Source organism: Lepidochelys kempii, chromosome 6 (assembly GCF_965140285.1).
Source record: "Lepidochelys kempii isolate rLepKem1 chromosome 6, rLepKem1.hap1, whole genome shotgun sequence".
NCBI lineage: Eukaryota > Metazoa > Chordata > Testudines > Cheloniidae > Lepidochelys > Lepidochelys kempii.
Window position 1 is genome coordinate 76,746,121 of NC_136385.1, and position 20,234 is coordinate 76,766,354.

At 41.5% G+C, this 20,234-nt stretch overlaps 1 protein-coding gene across 1 annotated transcript in view; it reads left to right on the forward strand.

Annotated features, from left to right (window-relative positions):
- LOC140913618 (formin-1-like) overlaps positions 1-19,603 on the forward strand; it is a 126,842-nt gene extending 107,239 nt beyond the window's left edge. The window contains exons 4-5 of the mRNA XM_073350344.1: positions 19,096-19,280; positions 19,565-19,603. Coding sequence (XP_073206445.1) covers positions 19,096-19,280; positions 19,565-19,603 — 224 coding nt within the window. The remainder of the gene's footprint in view (positions 1-19,095; positions 19,281-19,564) is intronic.
- The last annotated feature ends 631 nt before the right edge of the window (positions 19,604-20,234 follow it).

Here is a 20,234-nt window from a genome sequence, read left to right on the forward strand (position 1 = left end):
ATATATTCATAGTCCATCTCTTGTATTATTTATGACAGCAAATTACAATTGCAAATTTGGTATTTTAGTTAGAAAGCATGTTTTAACTTCAGGGCAGTGTCACATGAATATTCATTTAATTTGGAAATGGATTTATGCAAAACATGCATAAACCAGAAGATAATTGCTATGGTTGGTTCTCACAATAGTATGGAAATAAGGATTGTATTGTACACTTCCAGCAGATATAAACAAACAGTATAAACCTGACTTTTCTTTGATTTTGTTTTGGTTTGCTTTTCTACAATAAACATCACATATGCAAAGGCACTTGTTAAAGCTGGGCTTCAGCATATCCAATACTTATAAGATGCTAACTACCCATATTCCCTTTCTCTTTTTAGAAATGTAAGTCATGGTGCTTTATTTACCACCAGCATGTTGTATATTGAGAAAAGGAGTACTTGTAACACCTTAGAGACTAACCAATTTATTTGAGCATAAGGTTTTGTGAGCTACAGCTCACTTCATCGGATGCATACTGTGGAAAGTGTAGAAGATCTTTTTATATACACACAAAGCATGAAAAAATACCTCCCCCACCCCACTCTCCTGCTGGTAATAGCTTATCTAAAGTGATTACTCTCCTTACAATGTGTATGATAATCAAGGTGGGCCATTTCCAGCACAAATCCAGGGTTTAACAAGAACGTCTGGGGGAGGGGGTAGGAAAAAACAAGGGGAAATAGGTTACCTTGCATAATGACTTAGCCTCTCCCAGTCTCTATTCAAGCCTAAGTTAATTGTATCCAATTTGCAAATGAATTCAGCGAGAGACTGTTGAATTGGGAGTCTGGTTTTGAAGTTTTTTTGTTGTAATATCGCAACTTTCATGTCTGTAATCGCGTGACCAGAGAGATTGAAGTGTTCTCCGACTGGTTTATGAATGTTATAATTCTTGACGTCTGATTTGTGTCCATTTAGTCTTTTACGTAGAGACTGTCCAGTTTGATCAATGTAAATGGCAGAGGGGCATTGCTGGCACATGATGGCATATATCACATTGGTGGATGTGCAGGTGAACGAGCCTCTGATAGTGTGGCTGATGTGATTAGGCCCTATGATGGTGTCCCCTGAATAGATATGTGGGCACAGTTGGCAACGGGCTTTGTTGCAAGGATAGGTTCCTGGGTTAGTGGTTCTGTTGCGTGGTATGTGGTTGCTGGTGAGTATTTGCTTCAGGTTGGGGGGCTGTCTGTAGGCAAGGACTGGCCTGTCTCCCAAGATTTGTGAGAGTGTTGGGTCATCCTTCAGGATAGGTTGTAGATCCTTAATAATGTGTTGGAGGGGTTTTAGTTGGGGGCTGAAGGCGACTGCTAGTGGCGTTCTGTTATTTTCTTTGTTAGACCTGTCCTGTAGTAGGTGACTTCTGGTAACTCTTCTGGCTCTATCAATCTGTTTCTTCACTTCCGCAGGTGGGTATTGTAGTTGTAAGAATGCTTGATAGAGATCTTGTAGGTGTTTGTCTCTGTCTGAGGGGTTGGAGCAAATGCGGTTGTATCGCAGAGCTTGGCTGTAGACAATGGATCGTGTGGTGTGGTCAGGAGCTGGAGGCATGTAGGTAGGAATAGCGGTCAGTAGGTTTCCGGTATAGGGTGGTGTTTATGTGACCATCATTTATTAGCACTGTAGTGTCCAGGAAGTGGATCTTTTGTGTGGACTGGACCAGGTTGAGGTTGATGGTGGGATGCTCCAACCCCTCAGACAGAGACAAACAGGGGCCCTTCTACTACCCTTCTCCGCTTCCAGCCTGGTCGGGGACCAGAGCCTTTGGGCCGGGAGGAAGCGGAGGGGCAGGGGCCCTTCTACTTTTCACCACGGGCTTGGGCCCCTGCCCCTCCGCTTCCTCCCTGCCCAAAGGCTCTGGTCCCCGACCAGGCTGGAAGTGGAGCCCGGCCCAGGGAGCCTGGGCAGCTGTGGAGAACCACAGACCCTCACCTGTCTGGGATGGAGGGACCCGAGAGCAGTCCCAGACCCATGTTCCTGCCCCCCACCTGGGGAAGAAAGAGGGTCCATGGCTTCCCACATCTGCCCAGGCGGTTCCTACTATGGCCCAGCTCTGGCTCTTCATCCCTGCTGCCAGGCCAGAAGCCAGAGCCACATGCGCAGTTGTGGGGAGTCACAGGTCCTCCACTTGCCCTGGCTGGAGGGTCTTGGGGAGCAGGGACATAGGCCAGGGGCTGCTCGTAGGCCCCCCCCACTCTTGCTTCAACTCCCAGCTTGTCTGGGGGACATGGCCTCGGGGAAGAGGAGGGGCAGGGGCAGGGCCAAGGCCACAAAGGGGGAAGGGCCTTGTACTCCCCCCCCCCCACACACACACTTTTAGGCTGAATCTGTCACCCTGCCCAGAGCATGTAGAATCATAGAATATCAGGGTTGGAAGGGACCTCAGGAGGTCATCTAGTCCAACCCCCTGCTCAAAGCAGGACCAATCCCCGACTAAATCATCCCAGCCAAGGCTTTGTCAAGCCTGACCTTAAAAACTTCTAGGGAAGGAGATTCCACCACCTCCCTAAGTAACGCATTCCAGTGTTTCACCACCCTCCTAGTGAAAAAGTTTTTCCTAATATGCAACCTAAATCTCCCCCACTGCAACTTGAGACCATTACTCCTCGTTCTGTCATCTGCTACCACTGAGAACAGTCTAGATCCATCCTCTTTGGAACGCCCTTTCAGGTAGTTGAAAGCAGCTATCAAATCCCCCCTCATTCTTCTCTTCTGCAGACTAAACAATCCCACTTCCCTCAGCCTCTCCTCATAAGTCATGTGTTCCAGTCCCCTAATCATTTTTGTTGCCCTCCGCTGGACTCTCTCCAATTTTTCCACATCCTTCTTGTAGAGTGGGGCCCAAAACTGGACACAGTACTCCAGATGAGGCCCCACCAATATCCAATAGAGGGGAACGATCACGTCCCTTGATCTGTTGGCAATGCCCCTACTTATACATCCCAAAATGCCATTGGCCTTCTTGGCAACAAGGGCACACTGTTGACTCATATTCAGCTTCTCGTCCACTGTAACCTCTACATCCTTTTCTGCAGAAAAAGTTTTGGCCTTCAGAAAATCCCTGGCAATGAATTCCACACATTGACACTGAATTGTGTGAAGTAGTACTTGCTTTTGTTTGTTTTAAGCCTGCTGCCTATTAATGTCATTGGGTGACCCATGGTGGTTCTGTTATGTGAAGGGGTAAATAACACTTTCTCCACAGTATTCATGATTTTATAGATCTCTACCATATTCTCCCCCCCTCCCCCCGTTTAGTTATCTATTTTCCAAGTTGAACAGTCCCAGTCTTTTTAATCTCTCCTTATATGGAAGCATGGGTGGCTGGTGAATGCACCCTTGGGGGAGGCTAGCCCCCTGCCCTTCCCCCTCTGCCTGAGGCCATGTCCCTTCTGCTCCCCCGCCAGAGCCCGGAGCGCACACACTCCCCCACCCGTGGCCACTGCCCCCCACCCCCATGTACCCCAGCCCCAGCACTGGGCGGACAGCCCAAAGCGCCCCCGGCCCCAGTGTGGTCTCAGTGCTGGCAGGGGGTGTGGCCAGAGCACCCCACAGCTGAGTGGGCAGGCAATGCTGCTGGAGCACCCCTGGCCTCAGTGCCAGGAGGATGGGTGGCATGGTCTTGCACACCACGGCACCCAGCCTGCCTGCCTCAGCCTCTCAGTGACAGAAGGGAGCAGCAGGCAGGAGTGGGGCCTAGTGGGTGGGCCCACACTAGGCTGTTTCCATGTATGGAATCTATTCCCTATCCCTAATCATTTGTGTTGCCCTTCTCTGTATGTTTTCCAATTTTAATATATTTTTTTGAGGTGTAGTGACCAGAACTGCACACAGTATACTATGGATCTATATAGTGGCATTATGATATTTTCTGTTTTATTATCTATCCCTTTCCTAATGGTTCCTAACATTGTTAGCTTTTTTAACTACCACTACACATTGAGCAGATGTTTTCAGAGAACTATGCACGACTCCAAGATTTCTGACTTTAATGGAAACAGCTAATTTAGACCCCGCCATTTTGTATGTATATTTGGGTATCTGTGTTTTCCAATGTGCATTACTTGCACTTATAAACATTGAATTTCATCTGCCATTTCGTTGCCTAGTCACCCAATTTTTTTATCTCTTTGTAACTCTTCACAATCTGCTTTGAACTTAACTATCTTGAGTAATTTTTTATCCTCTGCAAACTTTACCACCTTGCTGTTTACCCCTTTTTTCCCCTACATCATTTATGATTATTTTGAACAGCACGGGTCCTAGTACTGATCCATGGGGGACCCAGCTATTTACCTCTCTCCATTGTGAAAAATGACTACTTATTCCTACCCTTTGTTTCCTATCTTTTAACCAGCTACTGATCCATGAGAGAACCTTCCTTTTTATCCTGTGGCTGCTTACTTTGTTTAAAAGCCTTTGGAGAGTGACCTTGTCAAAGGCTTTCTGAAAGTCCAACTACACTCTACCTACTTGATCACCCTTGTCCACATATTTGTTGACCCCCTTAAAGAATTCTAATAGATGGATGAGGCATGATTTCCCTTTACAAAAGCTGTGTTGACTCTTTCCCAACAAATCATGTTCATCTATGTGTCTGATAATTCTGTTCTTTACTATAGTGTCAACCAATTTGCTTGGTACTGAAGGTAGGCTTACTGGTCTATAATTGCCAGGATCACCTCTGGAGCCTTTTTTAAAAATTGATGTTATATTAGCTATCTTCCAGTCATCTGGGACAGAGGCTGATTTCAGTGATAGGTTACGTACCACAGTTGGTAGTTCTGAGATTTTGTGTCTGAATTTCATTAGAACTCTTGATTGCCTACCATCTGGTCCTAGTGACTTATTACTGTTTAATTTTTCAATTTTGTTCCAAAAACCTCTTCTATCATCACTTCAGTCTGGGACAATTTCTCATATTTGTCACCTAAAAAGAATGGCTCAGGTGTGGGAATCTCCTTTACATTCTCTGCAGTGAAGACTGATGCAAATAATTCATTTAGCTTCTCCACAACTGCCTTTTCTTTCTAGAGTACTCAGTTAGCACTTCGATTGTCCATTGGCCCCACTGATTGTTTGGCAGGTTTCCTGCTTCTGATGTAAGGTTTTTTCGTGTCTTTTGCTAGCTGCTCTTCAAATTCTTTTTTGGCCTGCCCAATGATGCTTTTACACTGGACTTGCCAGAGTTTGTTCCTATCTATTTTCCTCAGTAGTATTTAACCTCCAATTTTTAAAGGATGCCTTTTTGCCTCTCGCTGCCTCTTGTACTCTGTTTAGCCAGAGTGGCATTTTTTGGTCCTTTTTTTTTCCCCCCATTTAGGTTGAATACGTTTAGTTTGAGCCTCTATTATGATGTTTTTTAAGTTTCCATGCAGCTTGCAGGTATTCCACTCTTGTAAGTATTTCTTTACATTTCCATTGAACAAACACACACACAATTTAATTATATTACAGTTGTCATTACCAAGCGGTTCAGCTATATTCACTTCTTGTGCCACTTAGGAATAAATCAAGAATTGCTTCTCCCCCTGTGGGCTCCAGGACTAGCTGCTCCAAGAAGCAGTCATTTAGGGTGTCAAGAAACTTTATCTCTGAATCCCATCCTGAGCTTACCTGTACCTAGTCAATATGGGGATAGTTGAAACCCCCATTATTATTGAGTTTTCTATTTTGATAGTCTCTCTAATCTCTGAGTGTTTAATAATCACCATCACTATCCTGCTTTGGTGGTCAGTTGTATATTCCTACTGCTTTACTCTTATTATTCAAGCATGGAATTTCTATCCATAGAGATTCTATGGTATACTTTGATTCAGTTAAGATTTTTACTCTATGCTTTCTTTCACATACAGTGCCATTCCGCATGACCTACTCTGACATAGGGGTTGCCAACTTCCCAATTTCTGAAAACTGGAACCCCTGCTGCACCTCTTTCCCTGCCGCAAGGTCCCACCCTCTGCCCTACCTCTTCCCCCTCAGCCCCAAAGCCCCACCTTGTTCCACCTCTGTCCTAAAGATCCTATCCCAGGTTCTGCCTCTTCCCTCAAGGCCCTTCCCCTGCTCACCTCTTCCCCTCCCCTCATCACTGACTGCTCCACCCCCCTCAACTCCAGCATGAGCAGCCCCAAGGGACTTGCAAACCCCAGCTCCAGCAGGCTACCTGGGAGTGCAGGTCAGAAAAATTCCAGTGCCTGCACGGGAACAATCAGGCAGCCCTACTGGCGAGCTAGATGTGGCTTTCCTGCACAGCAGCCTTCCACCTCCTCCTGTGCTACTTACCCAGTGGCCCCCTTCCCTGTCCGCTCAAGCCCTCCCCAACCTCGAGCTGCCTGAGAGCTCAGCAGGGGGAATCGCTGGCTGGCGGGGCAGCTTGCATTCCTTTCCTCCTGGAGAGCATTCCATGTCTGCTGAGAGCCCCGTACCTCAGTCTGACTTCTATTGCAGCACTGCAAACCATGCTCCTCAAAGGGGCCACCCAAGCCAGTGCATGCGGGCTTCTGTGGGAGCCGCCTCTTCAGGGCTGGGCAACAGGTTTCCACTTCTCTCCTGCACTGCCCACAATAACTGTACTTTTGGTGTCCTGTCAATACATCTGACTGGACACTGCCAGGTCCCCTTTTCGACTGGACTTTCCAGTCAAAAACCAGACACCTGGCAACCCTACTGTAACAGGTCCCTCCTTGCCCTGCCTCTGTTCTGGTCTACAAACTACACAGAGACCCTTGTGCTGGTCCAACATCTTGTGCAGATATTTAGAAATAGGGTTGCCAACTTTCTACTCGTGCAAAACTGAACACCCCTGCCCCACCACTTCTCCGAGGCCTCGCCCCCACTCTCTGTATCCCCCCTCCCTCTGTTGCTCGCTCGCTCTCCCCACACTCACTCGCTCATTTTCACAGGGCTGGGGCAGGGGATTGGGGTGCGGGAGGGGATGAGGGTTCCAGCTGGGGGTGTGGGCTTGGGGTGGGGCCAGGGATGAGGGGTTTGGAGTGCAGGAGGGGGCTCTGGGCTGCGGGGTGGAGCTTTTCCATGTCATGTGCTGTGAAACTTGTGTTTGGGACAAAGGATGTACCAGCCAGATGGCAAAAGAATATAAAAGGTGGCTGCATCTTCCCCATTTTGTCTTCATTCCTGCTTCCTACTGTTGGAGTAACTTCTAAAAACGAAGCTCTGAACAAAGGACTGAATTACCCATCCAAGCTGTGGATGTGTTCCAGAGGGACTTTCATGCCAGCAAATTCACTAGAACTGCTAAGAATCTGATATATGGACTTTGAAATCTCTGTATGTATTTGATTGCTTTACCATTTAACAACTCTCTTTTTTTTTCTCTTTATAAATCTTTAGTTTTAGGTGCTAAAGGATAGGCTGGCAGCATGGTATTTTTGGGCAAGATTGAAACAGATATTGGCCTGGTAATGTGGCTGGCCCTTTGGGGTCAGAAGAACATTTAGTATAGTGAGCAGAGTTTTTAAATAACATGTCACTGTGCTGGACCTACATGCTAATTAGGAGGCAGAGAACTGGAATGCAATAAAGGGGACTGTGTGATTTCTTTTTTAGCTTCTTGTTAACCAGCATAGGAGATCAGGAGCACAGTTTGTGACTGGTTGGTGAGTCAAACTGTAGTGTTAACCACCAGTTCTGGGAGAATCTGCTCTCCTTTTTGCAGCCTGCCCTGACCTTAGCATTTCCAGTGAAGGCTGCCCTAGCCATTCCACGTCACGCACACTGGATTAGATAAAACTATAAAAACAAGTTTATTAACTACAAAGAGAAATTTTAAGTGAATACAAGTAATGAGGCATGAAACTCAGAAATGGTTACAAGAAAAATAAAGATAAAACGCAACTGGTGCCTAACTTAAGAAACTATGTTAAATTCAAAGCACAAGATTTTCTCACCACATGCTCTCAAGAGTCTTACTCACCAAACTTCTTAGGCCAGGACCCCTTCTTCTGTTGGCTGCTTCCTTTGTCCCTTCTTGTACAGTAAATCAATGGACAGAGAGAGAGGGAGGAGAATGGGTGACTTGGGGTATCTTCACCTTCTTTTTATAGTCCTGTCCCCCATTTTGGGAAGCATTTCCAGCTGGGAGCAAGGCAACAGGCAATCTGTGTGGCAGGGAACTCCATGCTGTTTCTTTGCTAAGATATAGATTTTTTGCCCCTGCCCCCTTTTCTGTGGAAGAGTGGCCACTTAGCAAGTAATGGCCCATCAGCCTTGATTACACCTGGCTGAGGCATTAGCTTGCCCTTTGCCTCTGAGGAATTGGTTTGGCCTCTCCTCAGCCTTCTCTCAAAAATGTACTTTTAGTCATGATGTCAGCTTATGTTTATAACTTCACTTATAACACTGCTAGGTGCATTTTGCCATGATAATATTGATCAGCAAACTGTGAGGTATTTAAATGACCTCTCACAATGCATACTTTGTACAAAGATTATTACAGTAGTGTGCAGGGTGTGGACATGGGTACATCTGTCACAAATACCAGGACCTCAAGTTCACCCATCTTAGTATTTAGACTTCTTGCATTTGTATACAAGCGCTTATAAATTTGTCAATATTTAGTTTTCTGCCTTCATGCAATGTAATTGAATAGGACTGTTTCTCTTCAGCTCCTGCCTGTACTTTATCAACTTATATGCTCTCCTCTTTACTAGGGTATAGAGAATCCCTGTTAATAGATTCTCCCCTAAGGGAGGTGCATGTCCAAACCATGTGTTCTTCTGCACCTGTAGGTTTTTACCAGCCCTTAGTTTAAACGCTCCTCTATGACCTTTTTAATTTGACATGCCAGCAATCTGGTTCCATTTTGGTTTAGGTAGAGCCCATCCTTCCTCTATAGGCTCCTCCTTTCCCAAAAGGTTCCCCAATTCCTAAAGCCCTCCTCCTCTACCCCATTGTCTCATCCATGCATTGAGACTCTGCAGTTCTGCCTGTCTGTCTGGCCCTGTGCATGGAACTGGAAGCATTTCAAAGAATGCTACCATGGAGGTCCCGACTTCAATCTCTTACCTAGCAGCCTAAATTTGGCCACCAGGACCTTTCTCTTACCTTTTCCATGTCATCGGCATCTACATGTACCATGACCACCGACTCCTCCCTAGCACTACACATAAGCCTATCTAGATGTCTTGAGAGATCCACAACCTTTCACCTGGCAGATGGTTTACCATACGGTTCTCTTAGTCATCACAAACCTATCTATCTATATTTCTAATACTCAAACTCCACCTTACTATTATCTGTCTCTTCCTGATAACTGGGGTCCCCTCTCCTGGAGGGATATCCTCAGTGCAAGAGGATACCATGACATCATCTGGAAGGAGGGTACCAACTATGGGATCATTTCCCTCCTATCCAGTTTGATGTTCTCCTTCCCTGAGACTTTCCTCCTCCTCAACAGTACAAAGGCTGTCATACTGTGGGGATGGAACTACTCTACTGTGCCCAAAAGTCTTGCATATGTACCTCTCTGTCTCCCTTAACACCTTCAGTTTAGCTGCTCTGGTCTCAAGAGCCCGGTACTTGCTCTCTGAGGGCCGTGAGCTGCTTGCACCGAATGCACTAACATGTCACATGACCACAAGGCAGGTAAACATACGTGCTACATTCAGTGCAGTAAACTGGATAGCCCCCATTCTGCTGCTGGACTTCTGCCTGTGTTAATTTTACTGTTGCAGATTTTTTGTTTTGTTTTGTTTTTTGTGTGGGAGGTGCTTGGCCTAAGGTTAGAGAATGTTGGAAGGTTAGAGAATGTTGGGTATTTGCTGGGTCTCTCGTTCCCCCTCTAAACTTCCTTGCAAAACTCCCGTTTGCTACTCCTGTTCTCTAACTCGTGGGGTCACTTTGGAGCTGGCTTTTTTAAAACCCATTTCTGCCTGAGTAGCCCTACCCCCGGTTAAGGGCTCCGAAAGGGATCAAAGCCTCATTAAGGAGTTCTCAGCCTTGCCTAGCAAGCCCTGAAGACCAACCTATAAACTTCAGTCAAGCAGGCACATGGAAAGCAGCAAGCACACGACAAACAGACAACAAACTCATTGTGGCTTAGTTCAAACCTGATTGGGCAGGTGGGGAGGGAGGGTGTGCAGTGAACTGGTCAGAGTCTTGTGCTGTTGTCCAAAGTGCCTAGCCCAGCGTCTACAGTTTTCTGAGTTGGGAAAATTTTATTCAGCATGCATAAAGCTTTCAGTGCAAACCATTTTGCAATTTCAGTGTCTCCCTAGTGTCCAGATTTCTTCCCCCTTGTCCTCAGGGCTTCTCTGCAGAAAATGTGCCTTTCATCAGGGCACAAAACATTTAAATCAAAACAATATCTCAGTCTTTAGTAAAGACTATTTTCATGTAAGGTTTCTATCCCCAGTTGTTTTAGTTACAGACCTAGTCACAAAATGTTGCAAAATATATTTATTTAATGGAGGAAAGTGTTTTTCCCCTCTTGCTAAATATGTTTAAACTGTTTTTGCTAAAATAGGTAGTGACCAAGCTTGAAAAATCTCAGCTCAATCACTGACGGTTTTGAAAAGTGGTAAATGACTGACAACAGGGATGTAGAATGAAAATGTATATGCATCCTAAACTTAGGGTGTAGAGATATGGTTATGGAAGATTGTCATTGGAGATGTACCCTCAAAAGGGACTGTATTGTGAGTGTAGGAATTTGGAGATATGCCCTGGAGGCAGGGGTTGGGAACACTGTATGGCTGTGTGCAGCAGTTCACCAGAGAAATGCTCCAGTTTGTTTTATGGAAGTTTTATTCCTTTCTTATTCACTGGTTTAGTTATTTAATGAAGTCCAAGATCGTAACAGAGGGGATTCTGCTGCTTCTGCTATCACAAATTATTCTTGACTTATTCTTGTCCAACAGAGAGAAATTCTGAATATTTAATATAATTTATAACTTCTTTTTTCTCTGTTTGGGGTATGCCAAATATTAGGCAAAATACAGCATCATTCTATAGTGAAATTAAGCAGAAGACACTGCTGAAGCCGTTCCTGGCTATTGTATGTCTGTATCCGGTAGTTGACTCTGTTCTTAATTTGATAGTGTCATAAATATAAAGGGAAGGGTAAACCCCTTTAAAATCCCTCCTGGCCAGAGGAAAAATCCTCTCACCTGTAAAGGGTTAAGAAGCTAAAGGTAACCTCGCTGGCACCTGACCAAAATGACCAATGAGGAGACAAGATACTTTCAAAAGCTGGGAGGAGGGAGAAAAACAAAGGGTCTGTGTGTCTGTCTGTATGCTGCTTTGGCAGGGGACAGAACAGGAATGGAGTCTTAGAACTTTAGTAAGTAATCTAGCTAGGTATGTGTTAGATTATGATTTCTTTAAATGGCTGAGAAAAGAATTGTGCTGAATAGAATGACTATTTCTGTCTGTGTGTCTTTTTTGTAATTTAAGGTTTTGCCTAGAGGGATTCTCTATGTTTTGAATCTAATTACCCTGTAAGGTATCTACCATCCTGATTTTACAGGGGTGATTCCTTTACTTCTATTTCTATTAAAAGTCTTCTTGTAAGAAAACTGAATGCTTTTTCATTGTTCTCAGGTCCAAGGGTTTGGGTCTGTGGTTACCTATGCAAATTGGTGAGGTTTTTTACCAAACCTTTCCCAGGAAGTGGGGTGCAAGGGTTGGGAGGATTTTGGGGGGAAAGACGTGTCCAAACTACGTTTCCCAGTAAACCCAGTTAGAGTTTGGTGGTGGCAATGGATATTCCAAGGACAAGGATAACATTAATTTGTACCTTGGGGAAGTTTTAACCTAAGCTGGTAAAAGTAAGCTTAGGAGGTTTTCATGCAGGTCCCCACATCTGTACCCTAGAGTTCAGAGTGGGGGAGGAACCTTGACAGATAGCAAATTGTTTTCTCTGCTCAACACAACATAATTTCCCATAAGTGATCAACTTCACACCAGGAATTTTGCTGTTTTCTATCTGTTGAGTATTACTGGGCACAAGAACTACAGTTCAGAGCCGTTTTTTTTCAGTTTGTGATACAGAGAATTAAGACACAACCACTGAATAGTTAAAGCCTTAACTCAGGAGGATAAACCCTTGAATGCATATTAAATAAATACTGTCATAGCTAAAAAATTTCTAATAAAATGAAATCTAATACAGCTTGATTGCCATAGAAAAGCAATTGCTTAACTCTTAGAATTAAAGTGAATCCACAAAATTCAGTATAACATTAAAGACATTTTCAGTTTCATTAAGCTATCCCACATTTATATAGCAAAACATTTCTCAGGGAGCATGTTCTGTGTAAACAAGATTGTGAAAATTACTTTGCACCCGCTAGTCATGAAATGTGTTATGTCTGCAGTGTACTTGATCTCCAGAGAATTTGGTACCTTGGGGCAAATAAGAATTCTAATGTCACCGTTTAGAGGGGGGGAAAAAAAGCTATAATATTCTGCTTCATTCCTTTACTGGATAAAATTGCTATGCTTTGGTAATTAATTGATTGACTAATACATTCTAACTAGTTTTCACAAAACCAAATTTATTTTTGTCAAAGCCTTTTTGATGTGCATTTCTTGTTTCATTTTATTCCTTTCTGCTTTATGGCAAACCCTTGACTTGATGTCTATACGACTAGAATACTATTGCATTTGGAATTCTCTCAGACACTATGATAGATTGGGCTATTGTGCTCATTAGATCATTTCCCATCCCTTTGTTTTCCAAAACACATATTATGGAGTATGGCATATGCCTCCTCCATTATATTATTATACAAAAACTATACTGGTATAAGGTCTGCAACCACGAGAGGAGGATTTATTCAGTTGAATATTCCCATTGAAGTTAATGAGACTATTTTACCGAATAAGGGTTTGCAAGACCAGGACATAAACTGAATAGACAGTCAACCTCCCATTCTGGTGACCCAGAAGCCAATCCAAAACACTTTAATTTGAGAATCTCCATCCTTAAAGGTTTTTAAGGCCTGGCTTGACAAAGCCCTGCCTGGGATGATTTAGTTGGGGTTGGTCCTGCTTTGAGCAGGGGGTTGGACTAGATGACCTCCTAAGGTCCCTTCCAACCCTGATATTCTATGATTCTGTGAGAAGTATGAGATCTTTCAGAAATACTGATGTTATTTTAGAGCTTGTCAAGATTACATTTGAACTGGATCAGAGCTAACACATTGTTTGCTTTTAATGTTAAGTACTATGACTTTGAGCCTGGAAAGGCATCTGCATTAGTCCGTGGTGGGCTTGTGCATGTTTGAATACCTATGCAGCATCTGAGCCGAGGACAGTACACTCTTCTTTCCTCTTTTGCATTATACAGTACCATGTCAGTTACACTGTTATGAAACGTAAGAGATGCAATTTGAATATTGTTTATCACTAATGTTTTGTAGGAAAAAGCATTTGTCTTTAGAATATATTGTATAAAGGATGGCAAAGTTATTTGCAAATCTTATCTAGACAGAGAATGTTAATTAACTTCAGGTAGCTCTTATAAGCAACTTTCTACTTGAAATCTAAATCTGTGCGTTCTCCGCTTAATACAGCGTTATTTAACACAATCTGATTTAAACTAACCTCTGATATTACATGCAGATTCATAAAAATAAGTCCAATCATTCCAGTTCTTTCACTCAGGATGATGCAAAATTTTCATTCTCTGGTTGGTGTTTTGTACCTGTTCGTTCCTTCCGTGTCTCAAGCATTTAACTTTACAATTTTTAAAATATTTTTATTTCCATCTCAAGAGTGCATAACTCAACAGACTTGAAAATGCAAAATGCTTGTATTTAAAATATGCTAATAATTTTTCTAATTGCCAATGTTTACATTAGGTCTGACTCTGAATAACTTTATTTGGTTTCAGAGTAGCAGCCGTGTTAGTCTGTATTCGCAAAAAGAAAAGGAGTATAGTGGCACCTTAGAGACTAACCAATTTATTTGACCATAAGCTTTCGTGAGCTACAGCTCACTTCATCGGAATGCATCCGATGAAGTGAGCTGTAGCTCATGAAAGCTTATGCTCAAATAAATCGGTTAGTCTCTAAGGTGCCACTAGTACTCCTTTTCTTTTTATTTGGTTGAAACTACTGCAGGGTTTTGCTATCTAATTACTAATTATTCAGTGAAAAAGAATTGGTACAGCTCTGAAAACCTATGTATGCACTTGGTAAAAATAAATGACTACATAACGTAAAATATTCACATTTCTTATCTGTAGTTTTTAAAATATCATAGTGAAAAGTATATTAACATCAGGGAGAACAAGACTTGTTTTCATTGTACATATTGGGTATTGGGATACCATTCGAGAAAGGTGCTTTATTAAATATATAAACACATAATTACATCTAAGATACACTGAAGGTATCTAAAACACCTTGACTCAGCATATATATTTGGTTTTAAGCCCAGCAAATCCAGGTTACAATCTGGTCCTGTAATAGTGCTGTCTAGAACCTGAATGTCTTAACACAATTGGGTCAGGTATGCAGAAAGTCTTTCAGTTTAGGTGAATTAAATACATTACCATTAGTATGTTTCCATTTTGGTAATCTAATTAGAATTTCTATCTTTGGCTATAAGAGTCTTATTTTGAATCTTAGTTGTGATAGTGAGCAGGGCTCATTAATCAATCAAAACCACATGCTACTAATAATATGTGTGTTTGTTCTGACTATAACTCCATTGTAGAATACTACATACATTTGGTCTCTCCTGTTCATGAGACTTAATTTCAAAGTCTATTAATGTGAAAAACTGTAGTTGATTGTTCTTTTATATATGGACTCAGGCAGTATGCATATTTAATCTAAACATGTGTGTAATGCAAAAGGAAAAGGAGAATAGGATCCGTTTTATTTGTTACAGGTATTTTTACATTCTGAACATGAGCTGCTACATTACAACAAAATATTATGATATTAGTTTTTTGTTTTATATCTAGTGTATCCTGAACACTCGAATTTCAATTGAAAAATGTAGAAGAATATTGTTTAATATTCAAATAATGCTTTGAGAACTGAAGTCTAAATATTTTTAAAACATACTTTTTTAAAAAAGTAAAAAAATAAATTTAGTAACTGTGACAGTTTTAAATAACTCATGAAAGAAGGAAACTCAGTTGTGGAACTCCATCCTCAGTACACTTATGGCATGTCTATACTACAAACTTAAGTTGTCCTATGTTAGGTTGACTTACAGCCACTGCAGTAATTACTGCAGTGGTTCATGTCAAAACTACCCTCCTGTCGGTGTTGCGCATCCTCACCAGGAGCGCTTCTATTGACTTAAGAGGGGTAGTGTGGGGGGCTGAGAGCTCAGGCTCTCAGCTCTGTGCACAGTTTCCCACTGGGAGCCCAGCTCCCTCCACCATTGCCCTCAGCTCCCCATTCCCTGCTGAGAGCCTGGATGGGAGCGGCTTTCTTGTGAATTTCTCGGCTCCAGCTTGGAGCCGTGAAATTGACAAGAATGACAGCCAACAGATGATGTAAGTAACCTGCATTGTCTATGAGGACACTCCATAGCCTTAACTGCACCAACATAATCTCTGTGCCTCTCGTGGAAGTAGAGTTATGTCGTTCACTTACATTGGTAAGCTGCCTTACATTGACCTAACTCTTTAGCGTTGAACAGGCCTTAGTTGTATCTATATATGATACATTGATTTCAGTGCACAGCTCTCCAAATAGGTACAAATAGAAATGGGGCATTAAGAAGAGTTTCTTCCTAATCTATAGGGTCAAAATATTCAAGCATGGACATTTAAAATTAGGAATTAATACATATTTTTATCATCTAAATAAGTGGCCTGGTTTTCAGAGAGATGGAATGTTCACAGTTCCCAAGTTCAAAGTGACTTCATTATTAGTTAAAAGTGTGCATGACTTTTGAAAATCAGGCCACTTATTTAGGTATGTAAATATGGATTTAGGTTCCTAACTTTAGTCATCTGAGTTAAATGTTCTCTCTCTTGATGTAGTGGTTATACAGTTGGAGGTTTTACAGTTTTTACACACTAGGTTGCACTCATTTAGGAAAGGTAGATCTCTTTCACTTCTCTTTGAAGTATGATTTATTTTATATAGTCAAGCTGCAGCTAACTGTGAAGCTTGATGGGGTCTTTTTTTTTTAAACTATTGACCAGACAACAACTGCTATCCCCTAAATGGTTCCTAGCTGTGTAGAGATCTCTGTTAAATCATACTCTTATCGATCATCGAAGATATGGACTTTATTATTGTTAGCTGTATTTGTGGAAGGAACCAGACAATGCACTTGCTTTGTGACTGTAGTTAAATCCTCAGCATCTTTATGCAATATTTTAATGTTAATGTAAGAAGGAAGGCAGTAGATGGAGAATAAAATTAGATATATTAAAATGTTTGGATTTTACTGTTGCTACATTCATTTCTCTGAAACAATCAAAATTTAATGGCCATCTATGAAAACTCCTGACTGTGTCTCACTGTAAGTGGATTGACTTATTGGAGCCTGTATCAGATAAATCTATATTTATGCGCTTGAATAAGCAGATTTTGGATGTATAAGTCCACAACCTTGTTCTAAATCTTTTACCTTCCACAAAGTTGAAGATTTTTTCTGGCCATTATAGTCAACTGTAATCCTTGGCTCCATGTGTCCATGCAATTAGATTCTGTACGTGAAATTAGCTGCTGTGGCATGTGTGACACTACGCCCCATATTCTTCATAGAAATATGCTTAGGATATGAATATGGCATTACTAAGATGTATGTTGTGCAAGATGGGTCATGTGAGATATCATTGGAAAGGTTAGGATTTGCTGAATGTGATAATCCTATTTGTATGCATGTATTATTTCTGCATCTGAAGTTAGGAATATTAACTATGTATCAATTACAAAAGTGTCTGCACCTGGGGAACACCCACCAGACTAAATGCAATTAGTCTGGCTGGTTAGTCAATGAACCATCAGGGAGAACAATGGGATTTTGGAAATGTTAATCTTCACCTTCCTGAGAAGCTTTCTGGGATGCTGCTTTGACACTGCAGGGTCACGTGATCTTGTCACCTGGTACTGGACCCTATCTTGGCCTCCTCGTATATTTCCAGTAATAGGGGGTGGGGATCAAACTGGGAAACAAAGGATTCCTGCCATATGTAAATCCTATTTAAGGCAGGGAAGTGAGTTACTCAGAGCTCCTTCTTCATTGAATCCCCGCCCAGGATGACTGTGGAGAATATCTAAGAAACAAGGACTGGGGGCAGGGTGGGTGAAGAGCTGAGCCTGGGCTGGAAAAGGTGTCTGGCCTGTGAAAGGAATGCCTAAAACAACATTTAGGGTAAGAAATTACTACCTGTAACCAGTTTCTTTAATGTATTAAACTTAGTTTGCATGTTTGCTTTATTTGCTCAGGGATCTGCTTTGATCTGTTTGCTATCCCGTATAATCAGTTAAAATCTATCCTTTGTAGTTAATAAACTTGTTTTGTTTTCTTTAAACCAGTTTGTGCAATTCATAACTGGGGGGAAAAAAGCTGTGAATATCTTTCTCTACATTGAGGAAGGGGGTGATTTTTACGAGCTTACACTGTACAGATTTCTGGGCAGCGCAAAACAATACGATTTTAGGTTTACTCTCCAGAGGGGATGTGCACTTGAGTGCTGGGCAATTCCTGAGCTGAGTCTTCCTACGCAGAGCTGATTTCAGTGTCTGTTTTTCTGCAACTGTGCGTGTCCCTATCTGTATGTGTGCTGGAGGAGGCTTGAGAGTCTGGCTCAGCAGGATAGGGTGAGGGATCCCAGGCTTGTGAAACGGGCAGGATCAGTGGTACCCCAGTATATCAAGGGCACCCTGGAGAGGGGGTGCAACCCATCACTGCATGGTAGGCCAAATTTATGCCAGGAGCAAATTTTATATCTAATTTATAAATGTCTTATTTTTTAAATAATCTAACGTTGGATAACTTAATATCTGCAACACATATGGTGATGGTTTTAATAAAATTAGGCTGGCTTTGGACTTGAAGGCCAGAAATTGTGTACACTGTAGGCTAAGCATTAGCTCTCTTGGCAAGAAAATTAAATTCAATCACATTTCACTTAATTACACTAAACTGCAGTATCTTAGGATAAAACCTCTTCATTGGATTAGACATTCACGTTTTCTGAAAATGTTAACCTTCTTGCTGGCCACCACACTGATGGTTGCTTGCCATTTAATTAGATGTTGCATCAATTATTTGAATTATCATCATATTCTGATTTAAATGCATTTTATATAGATTTGGGTATTGCTCCGGTGTTGTCCTGAAGTTACTGAAAACTTAGGATATTTATTTAGGTGCCTAAATATGGATTTAAGTTTAACTTCATGCAACCAAGTTTGAAAATGTCGGCCTCAGTGTTTCACGTTAAGATGTCAAAAATTAAATTAAAAGTGTACAGTTACATGTATAGTCATAAGTCATCTGCAAAATGATGATGTATAGCAGCAAACTGTTAACAAAGTTTGTTTAGCATGCATATTTCCATCAGAATATTGTGGAGATTGTTGTGCAGTGTATGCGTGTGCATGCACACCTATGGTAAAGTTACAAGAAAAGGCAGACTGTGTGTGTCTATATACATCATTCAAAATGTTCATGCTTTGAAGGATTCACTCACTTTGTTAGATTTATTGCTTTTGCCGTTTGAAGGATGGGAATAGGAACCATTGTACACTGAAAATCACAGTAAGCTAACAGAAAAAGAATACTACCTGTACTACTGTACATGTTTAGGACCAGATCTGTGGCAAAATTACAGTAATTGCTTTGACATTAGAAGTATTATAACTTTATATATATAATGTATAATTTTCCTTGTTCCACGGAACAAGTCACTGTGGATTAAAAACCATCTATTTATACTTTTTAAGCCATTTTGGTTTTAAGGACTAGTGTATGTTGGTACAACATTGGACAAAGTCATCTTTGCCTAAGTGCCATGGGAACTTGTGGGGGGGTGTGTCCCTAATTATACTCAATAGAGTTCTCATTGATGTGGATAATTCTTTTCTTTTTGTTAAAATCTTGTAGGTATTCCAGCAGAGACTGCTTTGAAGGATGGCTTCACTGAACAACCAACTAATATAGATGTCACAAACAGAGATGAAGATGTCTCGGTTTTGGGTTGCAGGTTGGGACAATCTGTGCCATTTGCAGATTATAATGAGGGAGAAAGAGTCAACAGAAATATATTGCATCTGAGCCTCGACCTGAATGTAAGTAGTTCTCTGAAAGACAGGGTAGGTTCATACTGGTTTTTGACCAACAGGCACTTAATGAACGCATTAGTTTTTTATTACAAATAGGTTCCAAATGATCTAAAACAAACTTCTTGTTTTAGGCTGGAGTATGACTTCCAGTTAGCTGCAAGGCCATTGAGTTTTCAGGAAATGCAAATACTCCTCCAAGGGAGGAGGGGAAGACAGTATAGAGCATGCACATTTGCTAGGTTGAAATATATAACAAAATTACGGTAATTTTTTTGTTAAACCTTTTCTAGCAGCTATTCGTTACTGATTCAGTATGTAGTAATGCTTGAAACAAAACAATGTGTAACAGTGACGTCTATTGGCAGAGATACTAGAATTGATTTAGAATAATTCAGTCTATTATATCACTGAACTTGAGCTCATCTGGTATTTTATCTTTGAACTGTTTTTAATTGTAGCTTTTTGTCCATCTCACCCTCACTTAATTTGTTAAAATAACTATTTTGACTGTTGTTGTGCTACTGTGATAGTACATACATAAATTACATCTCACACTAGCATTTTTGGAATATTCTTTAGATAATTTCTTGAAATGAAAAACAACTAGGATGGAATGGATTGGTTTTGGTCCTTGTCTGCTTCTACTGCTGCAAATGGATGCTGCAACAGGGAGAAGTCAATCCATGGTTCAAAAATTGCACATGCATATAAAGCCTTCATATACAGTAGGGGATATTTCAAATTAAAATTAATTGACCACAGTAATTTGAATTAATATGGGAAATCTGACAGTAAAGTAGTTTGTTTCCATCTTTTCTTAATCTTGCATCACCTTTTTTGTTAAAAAGCAAACAAACAAAATTCTCTCTTTAGAGAGCTTGTTAGCCACTCTATAAAAGTTTGGTTTCCCTCTGTTGCTGTCAAGGAAAAAAGAAGTGTTCATACAACTATTTTCAAAAG